Source organism: Phoenix dactylifera, chromosome 7 (assembly GCF_009389715.1).
Source record: "Phoenix dactylifera cultivar Barhee BC4 chromosome 7, palm_55x_up_171113_PBpolish2nd_filt_p, whole genome shotgun sequence".
NCBI classification, from domain to species: domain Eukaryota; kingdom Viridiplantae; phylum Streptophyta; class Magnoliopsida; order Arecales; family Arecaceae; genus Phoenix; species Phoenix dactylifera.
In genome coordinates, this window is record NC_052398.1 from 7748026 (window position 1) to 7770647 (window position 22622).

The following is a 22622-nucleotide window of genomic DNA, read 5'->3' on the forward strand; positions in this document are numbered from 1 at the left end:
ATTGAGTATTTAACTAGTTTTCTGTTCCTTTATGGTGTCTCTAATTTTTAGCCAGTTATACCATAAAGAATTTACTGATTTCCTATCCTCGATGTACAATATCAATGGTTTGTCTGAAGAGGAGACTATGATGACGGCACTTGAAGGAAAATGGTATCAAGAAGTGTTCGACATTCAAACAAAGCTGCTTCGAAGATCCATTCCAGGTAAATATTTCAGACTATTTGTCTTGCAGGATAATTGGGGATGGTTATATCCCTGTTTGCAGTTAGCAGTACATGATATTAAGCGACCTTCGACATGGTGTTAGCTGCTGTTCTGAGGTATTCTACACCAGTTTTTTCATCGAAGTATAAGAAATCTTTCTATGCATGCTAGTAAAATTTGGTTCTTCGCCTCTTGGGATCGTATACACAAAATTGTGTCTCGTGTGAACTGTATTCATTTGCAGAAGAAGCTGAATGATGATTTTTAAGAGACAAATGTTCGATAGGCAGTGGATCAAGGAATTAGAAGTGAATAATAATCTCTATTCTCTATGCTTTGATTTAATTTTCTTTTATTTTCTATGCGTTCAGTGCATTAGCAGGGTGCCACTTGGATTGGGTTAATATGTAGCAGACCCAGACCAACCTGTACTTTGGATCATGCTGGTTATGTATATATAAGAGTTGAGACTACTCTGTCGTTCACCTGGGTTTTCTCATATCAACATTAGACTCTGTTATGAAGGAACCTCCACCGGTTGCAGAAGTTTAGCCCGTCCTCTGAGTTCGCGAGCCACTACCTCTGCCGGAACGCGCCGCCCCAAGCTCTTGGCGTGCACAGCTCTCCCCTCCCAATCACTCCTTGCCAGCATCACTCTCTCCGTCGGCAGCGTCACCACCCGGGGAAAGCGTCGCTCGAGCTCAACCAGTTCCTCCTCGGTAAACCGGTGGCAACCCATCTCCGGTTGGGACGGAAGCCCTCGCGCCACCCCAACCCACCGTGGTGTGGTCTCAGTCAGGCCTAGCAAGGGGACATCCCGTTTCCCCCGGTCAGATGCCCGCCGGAAGCTGCCATCCGGCGAACCCACCAGCTACTCGGTGAAAAGCCAAGCTCCTCTCTCTCCTCTCTCTCCTCTCTGGTATTCCTAACCCAGATTCTCTTTTGCTAGGTTGGGTTGGATTAGGCAGCAGGTAAAAGTCTTAGGATCTCGAGTTGCGCCTTGGTTGGCCTCCAACCCAAGGGTTGTTATGAAGGTTCTTCTTTGGAACTGTCGGGGAGCGGGGAAGCCTTCCTTTCGGTCGGCCTTCCGTAGGTTAGTGAGTTTGCATGACCCAGATGTTTGTGTTTTGCTTGAGACCCGATTGTCGGGATCTAGTTTGGAACGAGCTAGGCGTGCCCATCCCGCGATCATGGGGGACATATGCGGTGGACTCTCGGGGCCTCTCAGGGGGCATCATTGTGTTATGGAGGTTGGGGGGTGTTGGTATTGATGTCTTCCACAAGTGCAACCAACAGGTGATCCTAGTTATTTCTGAGGGGGTCGGGCCTCCTTGGGTCCTTTTAGCCACATATGCCAGTACAAACTATCGGGAGAGGAGAGTCTTGTGGGAGGAGGCCACCAACCTCATTCAGCTTGGCCACCCTGTGATGATGGCAGGGGATTTCAATTGCATTGACAGCCCGGAGGACAAGAGAGGGGGTAAGGTCTTCTCCAACAACATTGAGGTCAGAGAGTTCCAGGACTTTATACAGTCCAATGGGCTGGCTGACCTTGGTTTCACCGGCCCGCGCTTCACTTGGTGCAACAACAGGCTGGGGATGGCACGTGTTTGGGAGCGGATTGACCGAGTGTACGCGACGCCCGGATGGATTCAGAGATTTCCGGATTTCTGGGTGCGCCACCTGCCCAGGATTGCTTCTGACCACTGCCCAGTATTGGTGAGTACCTCTTATACTTTTTCAGTTCATTGTCCTTTTCGCTTTGAGAAGGTATGGTTGTCTTACCCACGGTCGTGGGAGGTGGTGAGAGAGGCGTGGCAGATGCCGGTTAGGGGGGATGTGATGTATAGGGTTACTCGGAAACTTGAGCTAACCAGACGCCAACTGCAAAGGTGGAATAAGGAGAAGGTGGGGAATATCTTCAGGAGGGTGGAGGAGACGGAGGCATCCATCACTAGGTTACAGGCACTTGAGGACAGAGGGGGCGGTCTTTCAGAGGGTGGATCAGGGGGAGCTTAGGGGACTATTGGCTAGACACACCTCCTTTTGAGGCAGCATGAGGTGTTTTGGAGGCAAAAGTCCAGGATCTAGTGGATTAGGAAGGGGGATCGGAATACCAGATTCTTTCACCAGTCGACCATCATCAGGAGACATCGGAACCGGATTGGCCGGATTAGGGACAGTAGTGGGCAGGTGTCCGAGGATCAGGAGATAGTGAGGAGGATCTTGGTGCAGTTTTTTCGTGACAGATAGACCGAGGTCAGGTGGTACAGATGGAGGAGCATGCGGACCGGTACCAGGGAGGCAGGTGTCAGTGGAGGAGAACGCAGCTCTGGTCAGTTCAGTGTCCGGGGATGAGGTACAGGCGGCCCTTTGGTCTTTGGGCGAGGACAGAGCCCCGGGCCCAGATGGCTTCCTTCCTGTCTTTTTTAGGAGGTACTGGCACATAGTCAGACAGGAGATGATTGCGGCGGTCCAGCAGTTTTTTGTGTCGACAGCGATGCCCGTGGAGTGGAGGAGGACCTTCATCACACTGATTCCGAAGAGACAGGACCCTGTTGAGCCGAGCCACTACAGACTGATTAGCTTGTGCACCACCTTGTATAAGGTGGTGGCGAGGGTACTAGTCCAGAGGATGAGGGGTATTCTACCCAGACTCATTTGCCCGGAGCAGGGGGCTTTCGTTGGGGGGCGATCCATTTCGAATAACGTCCTCATTGCTCATGAGTTCATGGCTGACCTCCAGAAAGCGCCTAAGTGTAGGTGCTTAATGGGAGTCAAACTTGATATGCATACGACAGGATGAGATGGGAGTTTGTGCGGCGATGCTTGGAGGGGTTTGGATTTCACCCACAGTGGGTCAGATGGGTGCTCGGTTGCATATTGTCCCCGTCCTTTGCCTTATTGTTTAACGGCTCACCATCGTGTTTCTTCGAGTCGTCGGTAGGATTGAGACAGGGCTGCCCTTTGTCACCACTTTTGTTCATTCTATGTGCAGATTCTTTGTCCCGTGCACTCAAACAGGCCGTCCATGAGCAGGAGTTGGAGGTCTATGGCCCGGCGGCCGGGACGACTAGGGTTTTGCATCTGTTATTCGCTGATGATTGTATACTGTTAGCTCGCGCGACGAGCAGATCAGCACGGGCCATTAGTAGGATCTTGGGGGCATATTGTGGTATGTCGGGGGCAGCAGGTTAATCTGACCAAGTCTGCCATTTTCTTTAGCCCGAAGACTGACCATGGGGTGAGGCAGTCTATTATGAGTCTTCTAGGAATTGGAGAGCAGGGAGGGACCCTTACATATCTCGGGGTGCCTATTACGGGACGCCGTCTACGTCGGAGGGAGTGTACATCCATGGAGCTGAGCGTCACCCACCGTTTGGAGAGTTGGCAGGCGGGTGCATTGTTGATGATGGGCCGAGTCATTTTGGTACGGTCAGTGTTGAGCTCCATCCCCATTTACTTGCTCTCCAATACACTGGTCCCTCTTGCTGTGATCCAGGGATTGGAGAGGATGTTTCGCACATTCATCTGGGGACGGCGGGGAGCAGAGACGGGCGTTCATCTGGTGGCTTTGGGAGTCTATTTGCCAGCCGACCGACGGGGGAGGACTTGGTATTCACTCATTGGTCGAGCGGGAGGGAGTTACTGGCGACCAGGTTGGCAGCCAGGTTTCTCCTAGAGCCTGAGGGCCTTTGGGGCTCATTGTTGAGGGCGAAGTACGGGGATCCTGCCCCCCACTACGTCCTACGTACTGGCCAAGGAGCTTCCTTTATCTGGAGAGAGATCTGCGTTCGCGCCCCAGGAGTGATGCCAGACATCAGGTGGGAAATTGGGGATGGGCGGTCGATCAGCATTTTGGAGGACAGATGGCTGGTTGAGGTAGCATTGCAGGGGTTGGCCCACCGAGATTGACCATGGTTGGCTGGAGGGACGTAGAGTGTGGTGCCTTATTTGCCCAGGGGGAGCGGAGGTGGGATGCGAGTCTTGTTCGACAGGTATTCGGGGAGCACCTTGCTGAGCGCGTCCTGGCTTTGCCGATCCCGGAGGGGAGGCAGTGGATAGGAGGGTATGAAGCAGGACAGGTAGGACGACTGTGAGAGTTCGGGACCTCTTAGCAATTGGTAGAGGGCCCTCTGCGAGACAGATGGACTGCGGCTGGATTTGGAGGATGCACATTCACCCCCGAGTGGCCTTGTTCCTGTGGAAGGTGGCTTGGGGGTGTTTACCTACTAGTGGGGTTTTGGTGAGACGGGGAGTGAGGGTCCCGGCCGGATGTGGAGCTTGTCAGGCAACGGAGGAGACCATCTATCATGCTCTTTTTGAGTGCCCTAGAGCTAGTCAGATATGGAGGACATGCTTCAGTTCAGCCCGACCAGAGGCAGGTGTGGGCGTCCATTGAGGAGTTCCTACGTCACTTGGAGGCCTCGGTCCGGGGGTCTGTACGAGAGGAGAGGGGGACTCGTGATGCCTACCTGGCCTATCAGTGTTGGCTGGAGAGGAATACATGGGTTTTCAATGGTGAGAGCCACCATCCGAGGTTGGTGGCGGACCGAGCTCTACGGCTTGCGGCGGAGATCACTGGCTCTATTGAGGCTACACCTACTGGGTTGGCCGGGGACATCTGGGGCCCCCATTCTGCTCTTGCAGCGTCCAGGACGATACTAGTATCCTGGGTGCCCCCACCTCCTGGCTTTCTCAAAGTGAACTTCGATGGCAGCGTATCAGCGGATGGGAGCTGCGGAGGTGTGGGATTTATTATTAGGGATCATGACGCCAGACTTGTGGCGGCAGGTGGACGTAGGATTTTTGACTCATCAGTGATGACCGCAGAGCTTCGGACGGCCTGGGAGGGTGTCTCCTATGCGAGGCGGGTACTTGGTGCGGGTCACATCCTTCTCGAGGGGGACTCGACCACGGTGATTGGGTGGATCCGGGAAGGGGGTGCTCAGTCGAGGACCGGCCGCTGCTTCATGATATCCGTAGAGCTTTGGGGGAGATTGTCTCCTACCAAGCCTCGCACGTATATCGGGAGGCAAACGGTGCAGCTGATTGAGTTGCTTCCTTCGCGGCTCATCATTCGGGAGACTTTTCTTGGATAGGCCACGAGGCTGTGCCTTCGACCTTGCGTAGCATTTTGTTTTCTGATTTTGTTGGCCAGGCTTCACACCCGTCATATGTGAGTTGCCGATTTACCAAAAAAAAAAAAAAAAAATCCAACCCAACCTTTAACTCGACCTTTCCAACTTGAATCCGACACGGCCTCAATTTTTTTGAGCTCAGTTTCAAAATCAGATTGGTTTGAGTTAGGTTGGATCTGTTGGATCGATTTAGCTAAACACCAGTTAATTTTTCCAAATCATTTGAATAATATCTAAAAGTAAAATAAAATAAGCTAGGAATGGTAGCATGTGACTATGAAAGGATAATATCAATCCCGATTTTATATAATCGAACAAACGCAAGCGGGATCTCAAACAATGAAGCTACAATGGAGTAGAGTATATTGTATATTCATCTAGGTTTGAGTCCGGATTAAGCCAGGTTCCATGATATCTCAATCCAAATCCAACCCGAATTTGAATGAGGTCAGGATTTTCAACCCGAACCCAATTTGAGTTGTGCCTAAACCCATCCATCCAGTCCAACTCCGATTAGGTTCGGGTTAACCCGCCCAATCTTCCATTCTTCCATTGTTGATGGGCAATTCAATGCGCCACCTTTTTTGGAAAAATTAAAAAGCCACTTCTCAATTCACTCCACTTAAATGTGCGTCATACGTGCGAAAAATCACAATGCAATAATGTCTGAGTTGGATCCTGAGAATGTTGGATTTTACGAACCGTCCATTTGTGGGGAAAAAAGCATTTCATTTGCCAATAGTTTCCAATGCACGAATCCAACATTGTCAAGGATGAACAATGCTAAATTGACTCAGAAGTCTAATTCAAATATGTTATACATGTGTAACTCGTTTCACGTCTCTGGCTCCAAGTAAATTACTTTCTTCAAGCAAAGGAAGAAGAACTATTCTCCACTTTAATTACGATGCATCATCCAAGACTGAAAATTTGAGACCAAAAAGAGATATGATTATCAGATAAAATAATCAAAAGAGATTAGTGGAAGGCACTAACACCTGATTGTTTGGTGAGAGACTACGTGAAAAACAGTCAGGATCTTGCTCAAACAAATCTGTTCTGAGCTTTTACTATCATCCCCAATCCAATCTTTCCTGGTATTTATAACGATATTTTGGTTGCTAAGTTGCTAGAAAAGTGTAACAAATACTAATCCTTTACCAAGACTAGGTCCAAACCAAACATATTAATCCCATTGGGTTTGGATTTGGGTCAGGTGTTGTAGAGTCTTTTCTACATAAGAATTCTCGTCAAAACTCAAGAAGGGGTCGGACCAGACAAAAAAGAAATTAGAATGGTTGGATGGTCAGGGAAGGAAGCCGCCATAACAAGTCTGCACCTCTCTCTCTCTCTCTCTCTTATCCCCTCTTCTGAGTCTTCTCCGAATAACCAAGTGCGGTAGTAGTATTATTTCTCTATAGACGTGCATAGATTACAGAGGTATTCTTTTACCAATCAAAACGGTAGCATCCGAGGGGCCCTAGAGGGCTTGCACCAGCGCCGGCGGCGGCGATTGCGTCCATGAACCCTGGTGGATTCGATCTAGTTTTCTCCTCTCAAGAAGGTAGTTTGTTCAATCCCTCCTTTTGTTCTTTCTCCGATACCGAATGCTTCGGATCATGTGATTCTTAGGATAGATAAGGTGTCAATTCGGAAAATATAGTTTCAAAATTGAATCTTGGTGAACGTGAACAAATCTTCGCGATGGCTTCTGTTTAATTAAATGGCTTCAAGATTGCTTATTTCTTCTTCTTCTTTTTTTTAATGTTTGAGATGTTGAATTCATTCATGCTATGCCCTAATGCACCAAGAAGAAGGAACCAAATGATTCTCCAAAATAAACGACTTCAAGAATGAGTTTTCTTTTAACATCGGAATCTTTCTGATCATAGAAAACCTTCAGAACTGATTTTCCTTGGTCAGATGCCATAAAGGTCGATTCTTTTCTCGATATCTGATGCGTATGCTAAGCATGCTGTACTCGTCGGTGCTTCTGCTTCATGGGGATAATTTGGTTGCTTTGTTTGCTGTACGAATTCTCATTAGTTTTTGACTAGGACTAAAGAGGCAGGATGGTCTGTTTATGTCCTATGCTTCTTATCACGCTTAGGTTTTTCTCTTATATTTTCTTGCTCTAGTTTTGTACAATCACTAAATTTTTGTGCCACTTGATCTGTGCAACTGTTTTGATCTCAATATCATCATGGCTTGGAATGATGTCCTGTGAAATATGTCAGTGTAGAAAACATGTGGTAGTAGTTTTAGGTTTGACATAGTTGTGTGTTTCAAGATAATGAGTGGGCGAAAATGATTGTAATGAGAATGTGGAAATTTATATGCTTTCCAATGGTGAAAGCAATTCGTGACAATATTTTGGCATCAAGATTAATATCAATTTAAAAGAGCTTTGCAACATCAGAAGGTGAAACCTTTGACAGGAATGCATGGTAGCATGTCACATTTATAAAGGAGTAACATGGGATCTATTAGAGCTGACACATTGTTTCTCAGGTTGTGTTATTAGTATTGCAGACGACAAACAGGTACAGTAAGTAGTTCTGTCATGAAGATCGCATAAACTTGTTATCATAGAATGAGCGAACCATTCAATTTTCTGCAATTTGATCAACACTGCCATCAAATTTCTTTCATCTAGGAATTTCTTTCATTATTAATGGAATAATTATCTTTAATCCAATGCTCTTGAAATGATATATATGTTGCAAAGTTCATTTTCATATTATAAGGTGGCAAAGGGCAGGGAAAATTAGGTTAATTTATGAAAGCTGGAGAAAGAGGGAATCTGTTGAGGATATGCAGGGAACAATCCTCTTTTTTTCCCCCCTTTCCTTCTTGTTTTTATTAAAGAGCGTGAGGGAATTATCTACCAAAAAAAATAGTGTTAGGGGCAGGGTCGGCGGAACCGATTTTAGATACCGTACCGATTGCTCGGCGGGATGAGCCGGTATAGACCCGCGTTGTTTTGTGCCGGGCCCGTACCGACACAGTAGAAGAGGCGAGAAAGAGAGAGAACGAGAGAGGAAAAGAGAGAGGAGGGAGGCGAGTGAGGCCGGCGGAGAGCCAGCGGAGGGCCGGAGAGCCGCCGTGCGGAGGAGGCGGAGGTTGGAGAGCCATCGGAAAGCGGTAGAAGAAGGGCTCCCTCCGGTCCCCTGTTTTGAAGAGAGAAAAAGAGAAAGAAGAGGGAGGTGAGTGAGGCTGGCGGAGAGCCAATGGAGGGTTGGAGAGCCGTCGGAAAGCCGCGGAAGAAGGGCTCCCTCCGGTCCTTTGTTTCGTTCGAAACAAGGACCAGAGCGATCCCCTCTTCCGCGACTCCCTCCTTCGTGCGGCGGCTCCCCGGCCTTCGCCAGCTGGCTGCGAAAGCTGGCCTCGACCTTCCACTCTCTTCCTTCCTCTTCCTCCCCCCGCTCTCTCTCTCGCTTTTCCTCTTTTTTCTCGGCGCCGGTCTCGTTTTCGTCGCCGGAGCCGTCTCGGACTACGGCTCGGGACGCTACGAACCGGACGGTTTGGAACGGTTCTTGATAGAACTTTCGATCCTAAACAATCACCAAAAGCAATATATGAGACAAACTAGGGCACTCTTCTAGAATAGATTAGACCCTGTCATGGTCTATTGTTTCTTTAAACAGATAATTATCAGATTTGGTCTGGATTCCTAAGACCAACTTAAAAGAGAAGGGTGTTCTTTCACTGAACAATTGAGGATTCATGCATAGCAAACCTCATATCTCTATGAACTGCACAGAGAAAGCCATCAGATAAATCCAAAACACAACCCTAATGATTTAGATCTTTCCTAGCACAACTTAAACCTAAAGCAGGACTCTAGACACCAATCCTACTTCACTCAAGAACCCATTAAAAGGACTAGGCCCTAAACTAAGTAGAAAAATTAACAGAAAATAGAAAACCTTACCTAGGTCCCCCAAACAGCAACAATTGACAAAAATCCAAAATTAATAATTAAGCTAAACCCAATTTAAACTTAAACTACATCACCTTTTGTTGGTCATCCTTGGAGGAAATATATTATGATATTGGAGGCCATTATATTGGTTAGTTAGCTTGTTGGAGGTTGAATTTTAAATTCTCTTATCTGTACCTTGGATATGGAAAATAGCTTGTTTTTCTTCAAAGAGAAAAAGAAAGAAATTAATGATTGTATTATTAGAAGGAGCAAGCTTACATGCTTGTCCCAAATATATATTTAAAAAATTATCCGTTATGGATTTTTTCAGTTGCCATCTATGTACCTATCTGCATGTATATTCGTATGCATGTATATATAACCTTTATATATCGTTATAACTTAACAATGGTATTCAAAACAAAGTTTTCATGTTGGGGAGCTTAGTAAAAGAATAAGTGTATAAATATCTTAAGAAATTTCCTGGCAAAATACTAAGTAAAAAATGCAGACTGTTAGTGTTTTCCACAGGCCAAAAGGAGGCCAAAATGATCCAAAATAATAGCACGACATGTTTCCTGATCGTTCAAAAGCTTCAAGTTCTTTATGATGGGGATTGGTGGAGATACCATATGCGGAGACTAATATAGTTTGTTTAAAATAATTCTAAATGGTGGTATCATTTTATCATGTTGGTGATTCCATGTAAAGTGAATTTATGATTTTATTCCAAATTATATGGCATGTATGTGGGAGAGGCTTCTCGTTCCTAAGACAAAGTATATAGAAGTGTATATAGTTTGCCTTCAATGTCACTACATTACTGTAAAAGACAATCCTTATCCCATACACTTGCTGTTGTTTTCACGAATCCTCAAACACATATTCTTGTTAAGGGCTATGTTCTAGTGTCATTTCAAGCTCTTCCATACTCTTTTAGCCTCCACCGGTAGTAGCCTAAGTCTTCCCCCTTTTTCTTTCTAGACCTTTCAACATAGAATTGAGCAGGTCAGATCTTCATTGGATCTGACTTCAACATACTTGTCCTTTACTTTGTGCTTCCTAATTTTGCAACATACCTAACCCAACAATCTCATTTTTTTCACATTCATGTTTTTCCTTGGATCCTTTTAGTTGCCCAACATTTAAATTATTCATTATTCCATGCTTTATTGTTGTTTTGTGATGTTTTCTTTAAGTGACCAAGGAATGTACCAATTATGTTTCACATCTGAGCACCTCTTTGCTTCTTATGTTTTCATGTATGAGTTCTCTCTCCTTTCTTAATTCTATGTGCAGTATACCCAAGAATGTAAAATGGAGACACCATTATCACATGGTCACCAATTTTCATGGGCTACTAATTTATTTTTTATTTCCATTAAAATTGCTTTTTTACACCCTTATTTTGTTTTACTATTTTTTGGACCCTTATCCTTGAAGGCTTTCCTCCATTAATCCTGTTCTGAAAAACCTTGTCATCTTTTTCATCAGGCCAAACAGTATCATCTGCAAATTATATAAACTATGACACATCCTTTTTTGTATTAGGAGTAATTTCATCTGTGACAATTGACAAGTGTTAAGAGTTATTGATTTGGTACTGACAATGCTGATCCTTGGTGTAAGTCCCACTACGACTGAAAAATTATTTTGTCTTGCCACAACTACAGCCAATGCTTTTCTGCTTCAGCATACATGCTGTTAACAATTTCAGTATACTGGTAATGCCAGTCACAGCCCGGATGGAAAGGTGGAGTTCTGGTATAGGTAAATAGCTGGTTGTGGAAAGAAGCTCAAACTGTAAAATGAATTCTGATTTTTGTTCATGACTGAAATAATGCACAACCCAGCCTTGTACTCGTAGTTTCTTGAATAAGCAAGTCATTGCAACGAAGAGTTTCACAAAAATCTAGGACCTGTGGAGATAAAGAAAGGCTAAATTGGATTGGGTAACCAATGCCTATATATTGCTTACCAGAGTTGTAATACTCTAGCTCTATTTGTTTATGTTCTTGGGTTGGAAATTGACACTTTTGACCTATTTTGCATTCCAGTGTTCGGTAGTTGATGTCATGCATATATATTAGGATTATAACTAATCGATCTCCATCCTATAGCCCATCAAGCATTTAGAGCAATAGTCTATTATCGTAGCTTTTTCTTCAGCACATAGTAGACATTTGCTTAGACTGCATGACATATAAAAGTTGCCTCCCCACACCTGACACCTCCATGCAATCTGCTTTCCATGAAATTTAATTTTATATGATCTAATGGCAGCAGATATGTAGTCGCATTGCAAGTATTTCTTCTTTTGAGAATGTTCATATGTGATCGTACTAAAACCATTTTCTGACATGTCTTTCAATGACAAATTGATGAGATGCATTTTCCCCTGCAAATATTGGAATGATGATTTGGATTATTTAAAAGATGCTATAACACTTAGACTTTTGTTATCTTTGGGGAACCACCATTGTTTTACACTGCTACAATGATACTGACCCATGAAGGGATACTAAATGATTGATGATGTTACCATATAATCTTAGGTGTATCCTTTGTCAAACAAAGATTGTTTGTTCATCAGTAATGCTCATGTTAGAAGGACTCGAAAGATGAAAAAAGCAAAACCACTGCTTATGACTGGAGGAAATTATGATTTAAAGGTATATCTATATAGAAAACCTAGTTTACCTTGATGGGCTTTTTGAGGCAATTTTGCTAACAGCTACTTTTTTCTTTTGTAAATTCTTTTCAGCATGATAGAAGAGTAAATTTTGTTGATATATGGTTGTTGAAATTTTACACTATATGAGTGTGATTTTCTCCCATTTTCATACAGGATGATGAACTTTAAAAAGTGGATTTCTTGCCAACTGGTTTCTAAATCATTTCTGTCAGCAAGACCTTTCAGCTTCTTTGATGAGGAGTCACCAGATGGGGATGTTGGCAGTCGAGGTGTTTATTCCTTCAAGCGACATAGTTATCTCATGTTATTGAATGGTTATCCTTGTTCTTTATGATCATTAGCAAAGCCATATTATCAGTTTTCTCTTTAGATATCTATGAACCCAATTATTTATGTGCATGATATTGAGTTCAAGCCTGCATTATTGCATAACAGATAAATATTCTTGTTTTTGCATGTGCACGTGCATGTATGGGGGTTTTAACCGTGGTAGGGGTTATCTTTAGTGATCCTTGCTTGGGGATATAGGTATTCAGTTTAGTGATGGAATATCAAACTGAAAATAATGGAGCATTTATTCTTCTTGAAATTGTAAATGAGTATAAGCGGGGTGCTTATCCAAGAAAAAAGTGTGGGCTATGCTTGAAAATCAATTTGTCATGGCCTGCTTTGCCTTGGATTGCATAAAGGTATATATAGCTGTGCAGGTTGATTTGCCTAAAGCTATAAAAATATGTAGGCTATGCTTGAAAGTCAATTGATCATGGCCTGCTTTACCTTCGATTGCTTAAAGGTATAATAATGTGCATGTTGATTTGCACCAAAAAATCAAGGAGTAATTACTTAACAAGACAAGGCTTGAAACTTTATTTGCCTGACTGTTTTGCAACCCATGGTCTGCTGTACCGGTCCGGCCTGGGACCGGTACCCGGATCAGCGTAAAATCCGGTACTGGTAATTTATTGTTGAAGAACCGGTACGGAACCGGTTCGGACCGGTACGCCACCGGTTCGGACCGGTACGCCACCGGTTCGGACCGATACGCCACCGGTACGGACCGATACGGGACCGGTTTCGTACCGGTCCGGGACGCCACCGGTACACCGACCGGTACCGGTACGGCGGACCTTGTTGCATCCTCTTATTGTGCTCACATATATTATGCTCTTTGTCATGTACTAAGAATCCATAGGGAGCCTGTGTGCAGACTTGACTCGGCACAACCTAACGATACATCCAATACCAATGATCTGTGCCTACCGTTTACGAATCCTTCTTCTCCATTGATCGTTATCATGGCTGATTGTAGTTAATGTCTGAGTTTCAAAATACAAACCTTTTTTTTTTTGGCAAATTTTCATCTATAGATGCAAGCCCAACTTTTCAGACCCTTGCGCACTAACCCTTCTCTTTACAGGAAACTACTTTATCTTCATGGCACATTTTATCTTGTTAGAGAAATCTTCTTTCTTTTACCTTGCGCCAATCCTTAACTTGTCCCTTACCTATTTCTAGTTTTTCTGTTTCTAGCTTTAAAAATTCACTTACTGCAACACTCCTTTCTTATCATGCTCCGTCTGTTTTATTGTGCACTTTCTATGTCCCAACTGTCCTGCCTTTTGTTGAGTTAATAAAATCTAGTCCAAACAGACCACATGTATCGTCCAGCATGATGCTAGGCACAGGCACCGATCAATATGACAAGGTCTGGCCTCGTCATGATAAGTATAAATGTTGTGAACATTTAGGCAACATATTCTGCTTATCCAAATAACATTTGTTATGAAATCATTCTTCTACGTGTAAATTGTTGGTGATAAACATAACTTATATAGGTTATACCTGTCAAGTTTCGGCAACTCAAACCCATAAAACACATGCTACAACTTTCAAGAATGTATGTTGCAAAATCAAAATAAATACTGTAGCTAGGCCAATGCTTCTTGTAAAATTACTTAAGATATTGATACTTATTTAGTTTGATCACCTTGTTAGTGAATATTGTAAGAGAAAGGAGGGAAAGATTATGGGAATCGTAGAGAAACGAACCCTTTTTTGTAGAAAAATTTGAATAGAAAATTTAATCAAAAGGATGACTGAATAGCAATGTTCTCACATGAACATAAGCAACAATGACTTTGTATTGATGCTTATTTTCAAATTTGGATATGTTTTTTCTGGCTTGAACATCTACAGCCTTTTATGGTCATACCAACATCTATTCAATTGGAAGATTTAATGAAAGAACATAGGCATGTACCTTGAAGCTTATCCAACACTCACCTGTAAGAGTACATCAAAAAGCAATATTTCATGAAAATTTTGGTTTAACATGTCAAATGTTTCTCTGATTATCTGTCCTTGTTTTTAACCAAGTTGTTCCATCAAATTACTAATTTCTCATGCAAGTTTCTTCCTTTCTTCATGTTTATTTTCAAACTGCTGCATAACACATTGCACATTGTTTTTCATTCACAAACCGCGCAGCATATGACATCTGTTATGAACATGGATATCAAAATATAAATGAAGTAACATTTGGTACCAACATGACATGATATGCATAGTGAATGCACTTACTATATGTTTTTTGGAAAAAAATAAGTTACTCCTTACAATTTTCAAGCAATTAAATTTATGAGAGCTTGGACTGGGGATGATTATAATAGTATACTTCAAAGAACAAATCAATAGTCTTTATTTAGTTGGAGCATACTACATTAGTAATTGTTACAAAAGAAGGTATAGTATACAGAAATGTTACTGCATTGTAGGTAGATAATTGGACCAAGGTCCGCCATACTGGTACCGGGTCCGGTCCGGTACGTACCGGCCGGTATGCAGTGGTTTCAAAAACCACAGCGTGAGGCGCTGTGGTTCAAAAAAAAAAAACCAAGCGGTATCGGCTAGTACCGACCGGTACAGGCTCCGTACCGGCCGGTTCAGCTAAAAAATCGGAAAATACCGGTTTTCTTGTGGTTCCGGTACCGGTCTAGGACCGGACCGGTACGGCATTCCATGATTTGGACTAAAAGCTGAATTTAACAGATGGAATAAGAAAAGCAAGATTCGAACATGCTAAACAGTTACCGATGCATTTGTTGATGTTTATGAATGTGAAATTCAGATATGCATTTTGCTCTTTCAACTTTTGAGAACAGCTATCAACTTTATGCTGGCAATTTGCCTGTGGCTGAAGGGTGTAGATATGCAGTCTGAAGAACATGGATAATGCCTATTGTGATTATGGAAATGATAAATAAATTTAGAAGAGGCAGAAAGGGGGATCACTATTCTTGCAGGTTTCACAAAATTCATCTTACCACAAGCAAAGCATTCAGGAAAAGGAATTTTTTACATCCATATCTGAACTCCCTTGACTAGCCACAAACATTGCTGCTAGTATGTATAGCCTCATGTCCTCCAATCTCTAGTGAATATGAAGTCTTCTTGATGATGCATGAATTTTGAAACCCATTCAGCGAAAGATCTTGTCTAAGTAATTAATACAGCCTCTTTAGCACTATTGTGCAAATAAAATAGTTGTCTGCTAAAATGGGTTTCAGATCTGGACGGATCTGAATTTTCTTCCTTTTTTTGACAGATGATAGAGCAGATGAGAGCATAAAAGTAGAGGAAAAGAGAAAAGGGGTTGGAAGAAGAAGTATAGAGAAAAGAGAGACAATATTGGATGACAAGCCTTGACAAAGAAGTCGCTTATTCAATAAAATCCATAAATCATATAGAATTTGTCACTCCCCATGGACCCAGACTCATGGACACTCAAATGACTTTAAAACAAATTTTCCTAATCATAAAAAGACTCCCAAGTTAGCTATAATAGACCTAGGTTACTAACTTACGAAATAAGACTCTTAGTCAACATAAAACTCCATCATATCAAAAGAAAGATAACTAAAGATTTTCTAAAATTAATAAATTCGTAATTCCATAGGATCCCACATAAAAGACCATCAAATCTTTTCAAGCTACAACCTTAATGAGTTTAAAAACTAAACCAACATAGGCCTAAAATAGGACTTTTAGATGATAATCCTACACATAACAGGACTGCATAATCCAGTAAAAAAATAATATCTCTAAAAAGTAGTACGATAATTGCAAGAAAGTAAGAAATACCTAACCTTCTGAAGACTTGATGAAAACAACAAATTAACTAAACCTAATTTAAGACGTAGACTACATCAGTAATCCAAGGCAAGTCTTCTTCATTTTCTGAACAAATTGAAAACACATTTTAAAATAATTACCTTTTTGAATGGATTCTGATTTCCCCCTGATTTTGCCAATATGTTTTCAGAGAAAAGTTAGTGGGAAACTGATTTATGTTTTGAATCTCCTTTGCTTTGTTGAAGCATAAATCTGTGGAATTTTTGGAACACATGGATGTGTGGTTAATTAAACCTTTTAAACTTTATAAAACTGAAGGAAATAAATTTATGAAAGAGAATATGTTGTCTTGACTTTCTAAACCTAGTCATCCAATGCCATCTGTCAAACCCATTAATTATATCTCCATCACTATTTAAAAGCGTAAATTTTAACGAAAGAAAGGTTTCATGTATAATCTATTTTCGTATAATGGATGTTAAACATATATGAGTTATGCCTTGCCATTATGACTCTGTCTCATAAATTTGTTAAAATAACAGAACAAGTTTGCTATTCTGCTAAAGCTCCATGTTCCAAATGCTAAACTTTTTTGCACTTTCAGCAAGTTTACCAAGTAATGTTCTTTGTGTTCCAGCTACGATAGATGCGGTGAGCATGGCAAGAACAGTATCTTCTGGTGCTCCCCGGTCCAGTAATAACCAAGTAACTGAATTTCCGGCCAGCCCGCAGAATGTTACAGCTGATGCTTCTCATCTAGTGCAATATAATGATGATGATAATAATGCAGACCCGCTAAGCAAAGTTTGAAGCTCTTCAAATCAAGTTCTTGCGTCTTGTCCATCGGATTGGACAGCCACCAGAAAATCTTGTAGTTGCACAGGTTTTATACAGGTTGCAACTTGCAAGCATGATACGAGCTGGGGAGTCAGATGTGAAGAGACCTGGTCTTACGATCAATAAGGCTAAAGCTATAGCAGTAGAGCAAGAGGCTGCTGGTCGACCCCCTGTGGACTTCTCATTTAAGATTCTTGTCCTGGGGAGAACTGGTGTAGGCAAGAGTGCAACCATAAATTCAATTTTTGATGAAGAAAAGGCAGCAACTAATGCATTTGAACCTGCCACTGATAGTATCCAAGAAGTTTGTTGGATTTATTAAAGGAATCAAGGTTACAGTAATAGATACACCAGGCCTTTCACCTGCACATGGTAACCAACGTCGAAATAGAGAACTCAATGCTTGCGGTGAGAAGTTTTATAAGAAAATCTCCACCAGACATTGTTCTATATTTTGAACGGCTTGATGCCATCAACAGGGGCTACAGTGATTACCCACTACTGAAGCTTATAACTGATGTTTTTGTTCATCCATCTGGTTCAACACCATGCTTGTCATGACTCATTCTTCCTCGCCGCCTTCCGAAGGACCTGATGGTTACCCTGTGAGCTTTGAAACATTCGTTGACCAGCGTACACATTTGGTGCAGCGTTATATAAACCAGGTAATTTCCAACTCGCAGCTTGAGATCCCTGTCCTTTTGGTGGAGAACCATTCATTGTGTATGAGAAATACAAAAGGCGAAAAGGTTCTACCAAATGGTCACGTTTGGATGTCTCAGTTTTTGGTATTGTGCATAGCCACTAAGGTCTTGGGGGATGCAAACTCCCTTCTAAAATTTCAGGACAGCTTTTCAGTTGACACCAACAAGCACCAGATTGCCTTCACTGCCACATCTCCTGTCATCACTTCTTCGCACCCGTTCTTCATCAAGTGGCGGTGGCTTTGATGATGAGGTGGATGAGCTCTCAGACAATGATGAGGATGACTATGATCAGCTACCCCCTATCCGGATATTAACAAAAGCTCAGTTTCAAAAATTATCTAGAGCTCAAGGAATGCTTATCTTAATGAGCTGGACTATCGCGAAACTTTGTTTCTGAAGAAGCAGTGGAAAGAGGAACTTAGGAGTAGAAGAGAAAGCATGCTTCCTACCAAATGGTACATCTGTAGGCAATGATGATTCTGAGAATGGTGCTTCCCCAAGAAGCCGTGCAATTGTCTGATATGACTGTCCCACCAAGCTTTGACTCTGGTTGTCCTACCTATAGATATCGATATTTTCTTAGCAATGATAAGTGGCTTGTGAGGCCCGTTTTGGATCCCCAAGGCTGGGATCATGATGTTGGGTTTGATGGGATCAATTTGGAGGCTTCTCTGGATGTGAAAAAGAATCTCCAGGCTACACTTGCGGGACAGGTAAGCAAGGATAAAAAGGAATTTGTTATTCAAGCAGAATCTGCAGTGAAGTACGTGGAACCAAGAGGCCATGCTTTGCTTTCAGGAATTGACATTCAAACTGCTGGTAAGGATTTAGTATATACTGTTCATGGAGATGCAAGGTTTAGAAACTTTCAATTTAACACAATTGGAGGTGGGCTTTCTGTGACCAAATTTGGTGGTGTGCACTTTATTGGTGCCAAACTTGAGGACTCCATTTCAGTTGGGAGGAGATTTTTGCTGGCGCTGAACGCTGGGCGGATGGGGGGCTGTGGTCAGGTAGCATATGGAGGGGGTTTAGAAGCAACCATGCGAGGGAGAGACTACCTGTTAGGGATGATAGAGTGGTGCTTGCCGCCACTTTACTTTCCTTGGATAAAGAGTTGGTTCTAGGGGGAAGTATTCAGTCAGACTTAAGAGTTGGCCGTGGTATGAAGATGTCTGTTAGTGCCAATTTGAACAATAGAAGGTTGGGTCAGGTTTGCGTAAGGACCAGCACTTCAGAACATGTTGAGATAGCACTGGTAGCAGTTTTTTCGCTAGTTCAGGCCTTATTTCGGAGAAGGCCGACTGATGCTGTGAGCTGATGGAGAAACATTAGTTTTCCTATTAGTTGATAAATAAACAGAATAGAAGTACCAATAGTTTTTGTTCTTCTTGTGATGCTGAGAGACAAGTTAGTGGTGCGGCTTTTTTCCTGTTGGACATGCCTCCTACCGTTCCGATTCTTCAAGGGCCCATGAATGTAACAATAGTGATGGGAGATGACTCAAGTGGATATGCTAATGAATTTTAGAGGCAAAGAAAGCTCCTTCAAGATTTTTTTTGAGCCTGCACAACTCATCTTTGCATGGGTGTACTATTATTTATATGCAGATCTTGGCAGATGATGCCTCCGTACGTGCCACGAGGTAATTAAAAGCTGCAAATAATGCATTGACGCAGAACCTGCATTATCTTCTTTGCTTTGATGGGCTCTTTTTGGTTGCGAGATATACTGCCAGCACCTTTCTTTTTGATGAAAATGGTGACATCAGGTTTACCTAAAATGCTAAACTAACAGGAATGGCAAAATGCCTGGGTGATGAGCCCTCTATGAGCAGAAATTTTAGGTGGGCTTCTGAACATCTCGTAATTATTTGGATGGTTGTTTCAACATTGCTTGAAAGTTGAAACAGATTCATATACCAGTACTGCCTTTATGAATTGAGCAGGGAGAAATTAGATGGATTACATCTGATTTTGGTTACGAGGTGAATGACCCGAAAATCCAAAAAAAATATCATTGTGGGGATACATCAATACCATCAGCAAGGCTGATACAGAAACCCTATGATTTTGAAGGGTGCAACGGCAGATGGTATACAACTTCTAGTTATAATACACATCAGTTACAGCAAATGTAATCTGAATGAGTTCCTAAATGCTGAAGTTCTTCAATTCCTCATGTCACCAAAATGTTGCTCTATATTTACCAAAATGCTTATATTCATCCAGACTCAATGCTACTATGCCTCGAGTGTTTTATTAGTCTCATTTGCGGCAAAAAGGATAAGGAAAAAAACGGGGGGGGGGGGGGGGGGGGGGGGGGGGGGGGGGGGGGGGGGGGGGGGGGGGGGGGGGGTGGGGGGGGGGGGGGGGGGGGGGGGGGGGGGGGGGGGGGGGGGGGGGGGGGGGGGGGGGGGGGGGGGGGGGGGGAAAAGACTTGTTCATGTTCTTTTCCTCTAATTACATGAGTTCAATTGGCATTTTGATATTGTTTTTTTTTTTTATGTCTTTTTAACAAAACTCTTATTATTGTAAACATGGTACCAATGGCACTGTACCAAAACAACACTTGGTACCATGATTGTCCCCTAAATGGTTAGTTTTTTGCATGCATTTGTTATATGCATAATCCCACTTATAGCACCCAAACATCAACAATTCATGTTGTAGAGCCTTTTTGCTTGTTATTAGCTAGCAGGACCCATAAAATATTCTCCATAACGATCAGTACACCTCATCCCTATGCGTGTGTGATTCTACCCGCTTTTTATCTCAAGATTCCAGAAACGACAGTTTACGACTCAAAACACCTACAGCTTCTCATGCTCGGGACGGAGCCTCCAACCATTTGGCTGGAAGATCTTGGGTGATAGCGGTGAAGCCGCCATAAGGATGCTGACGTGCGCACACATCCCTACTGCATCTCGAACCCTGGAACAAATTCTCGGGTAAAAGAATCATCGGTTCTGCAGAGTGCGGTCGGGGAAGCTACAAACAATGAATCCCCCCCCCCGCCCCCCCCCCCCCCCCCCATTGCTGATTGAAGTCGAATGGCCATGATCGTTTTTATCACTTGGTGTGTGGATTCGCTTTGATTTGTAGAGGGAGATGAAAATCACAGATCGACAGAGGACCACCATCTTGCAGCATCACGAACTACACGAGATTTATTTCAAACAACCTGGTAACCCTATTCGAGCAACTTCATAATTGTTATATATGGAGCCGCGATTACTCCAAATTAAACCTTAAGCTCGTGTTGATTGGCGAGAGATTACATCTACATGAAAATAGCCAGATAAATAAAGGCTGCAAGGTGCAACGTTGGCTACGAGGTTCTGACATGACGCTACAGTGCTGAGACAACCTTCAAGATTATTTTAGATTTGATATAAAAAAAGGAAAAATTCAATCTATGTATATGTTTTTATACGGAAACTTCTCCCCACACTGACAACCAAAAATAACTAATAAAACAAATCAGTGTCACAGAAGTAACATTTCTAGCTTAGACCAAGAAAACAAAGCATACTCAATGAAGCATCAATCGCTGCAGCGCAATCAAAAATACCACTTTTTCATAGGGCTGAGAGGTATTCTTTTTTTTTAAAAAAGGCAGAGAAGTAGGATACACGAAAGGAGAGCAATTAGTTGATAGAGATCGCTGACAACAAAGCAGCCAATATACCAATTGACGAAACAGAATATATATATATTCTCATTTACCACGGTCAACCGTATATCACCAGCGACCTCTACAAGACTTCAAACGATACTGCAAAAATGAAACATTATGAGAACGCATCACCGCACCAGATGCTTTCCAGTCCCGCTACAAGGTGCGATTCTTCTAGCTAGATGGGGAAACGAGTGATAGGTAAATTGCGAGTCATTACGCTATTTACTCAACAATATAATAAGTTCCGTAGTGCTGACAAATTGTGAACGTTCCTATGACATTTTTCACTCTTCTATTCATTCTCGTGTATATCATGATTTACACTCAGCAGGGATTCCAGAAACAAACAGAAACCAATCAACCATGAGGACTTGATGACACATTACAGATTAAAAAAAAAAAAAATTCAAATTTACAACTCTTCACTAGTGAGAAGCCGAGGCCTTATCCAGGAATTGGTATATAAGAGGATTAATCCACGGCAGAGAGAGAGAGAGAGAGAGAGAGACGCTTGGCTTTCATCCATTATGATTTATAGGTCCCGGTAAATTGGCTGCGGCGTCCACTTAAGATGCAAATTCAACCTTCCAGACTTAGCCCCCTCTAAAGGAAAACTCTCAGTAAATTCTCCCTCCATTATCACCCTTGTTAGTGTCATGATGCATCTCCCAATGTAATCCTATAATGGCGAATGATATTGTTAGAAACATTCTTTTTGCCAAATTTGAATGCAACTGCAAAGACTAGAGGTTCGATTTTTTTTGTTGTTGTTTTCTTTATTCTCTGCATTCAAATCAGAACTCTGAGACGTTACAAACAACAAACAAGAACTTAGCCAAGGGGAATTTCCTTCAAGATTCATTTGTACTTAAGGATACTATAGGAATAATTAAAAGCTACCCAAGCTTTTGCAAACTCGCATGCAGCTAATTGTTGCAGCCAAAATGAAAAGATCGAAAGAGAACTCACCTTTCCAAAGGTATCATGGTCATAGACTTCCAAATAAGCATATCATGTAGTCCATCTTCCACGACAAAGTCAAAGGTCTGGTTCCAAATTGGATTTAAGCTTTCATTTACTACCTGCAAAACAGGGCCACAGTTTTTCATATTTCAAAAGAGTACAAGGTTTTCAAAATTCGTGAGGATCAGAAAACTACCCTTGTTTTATTCTTTGTTTCTAAATTTCTTCATACTCAGAACAACAAATGGTGGTCTGCCTTTCCCCATCACGTCCATGCAGGCAAATCTTCTGCAGATATAACTGTCACAGAGAGAACTCCTCTTATAATGACATCC

The 22622-nt window shown here is 42.5% G+C and overlaps 3 protein-coding genes and 1 long non-coding RNA gene across 4 annotated transcripts; 3 read left to right on the forward strand and 1 right to left on the reverse strand.

The window, feature by feature from the left end:
- Positions 1-91: 91 nt before the first annotated feature.
- On the forward strand, positions 92-2226 carry LOC103706536. The gene is made up of 3 exons (XM_039128448.1): positions 92-206; positions 1364-1926; positions 1978-2226. The coding sequence occupies exons 1-3, from the start codon at positions 92-94 to the stop codon at positions 2224-2226; spliced, it is 927 nt and encodes a 308-aa protein (XP_038984376.1).
- Positions 2227-4520: 2294 nt separating this feature from the next.
- LOC120111399 lies at positions 4521-5309 on the forward strand. Its single transcript, XM_039128449.1, has one exon. The coding sequence runs from the start codon at positions 4521-4523 to the stop codon at positions 5307-5309; it is 789 nt and encodes a 262-aa protein (XP_038984377.1).
- Positions 5310-6638: 1329 nt separating this feature from the next.
- LOC120111332 (translocase of chloroplast 90, chloroplastic-like) lies at positions 6639-19635 on the forward strand. The gene is given in 13 exon segments (XM_039128175.1): positions 6639-6912; positions 11829-11945; positions 12122-12237; positions 16737-16906; positions 16908-17234; positions 17236-17334; positions 17336-17459; positions 17462-17787; positions 17789-17984; positions 17987-18074; positions 18076-18142; positions 18144-18699; positions 18702-19635. Coding segments are annotated over 11 exon segments (2331 nt in total). The 5' UTR covers positions 6639-6912; positions 11829-11945; position 12122; the 3' UTR covers positions 18965-19635.
- Positions 19636-21519: 1884 nt separating this feature from the next.
- Positions 21520-22561, reverse strand: LOC120111333. The gene is made up of 3 exons (XR_005512526.1): positions 22484-22561; positions 22294-22406; positions 21520-22003 (listed from the first exon to the last, which is right to left on the reverse strand). It is a non-coding gene; the product is annotated as an uncharacterized LOC120111333 (long non-coding RNA).
- Positions 22562-22622: the final 61 nt, after the last annotated feature.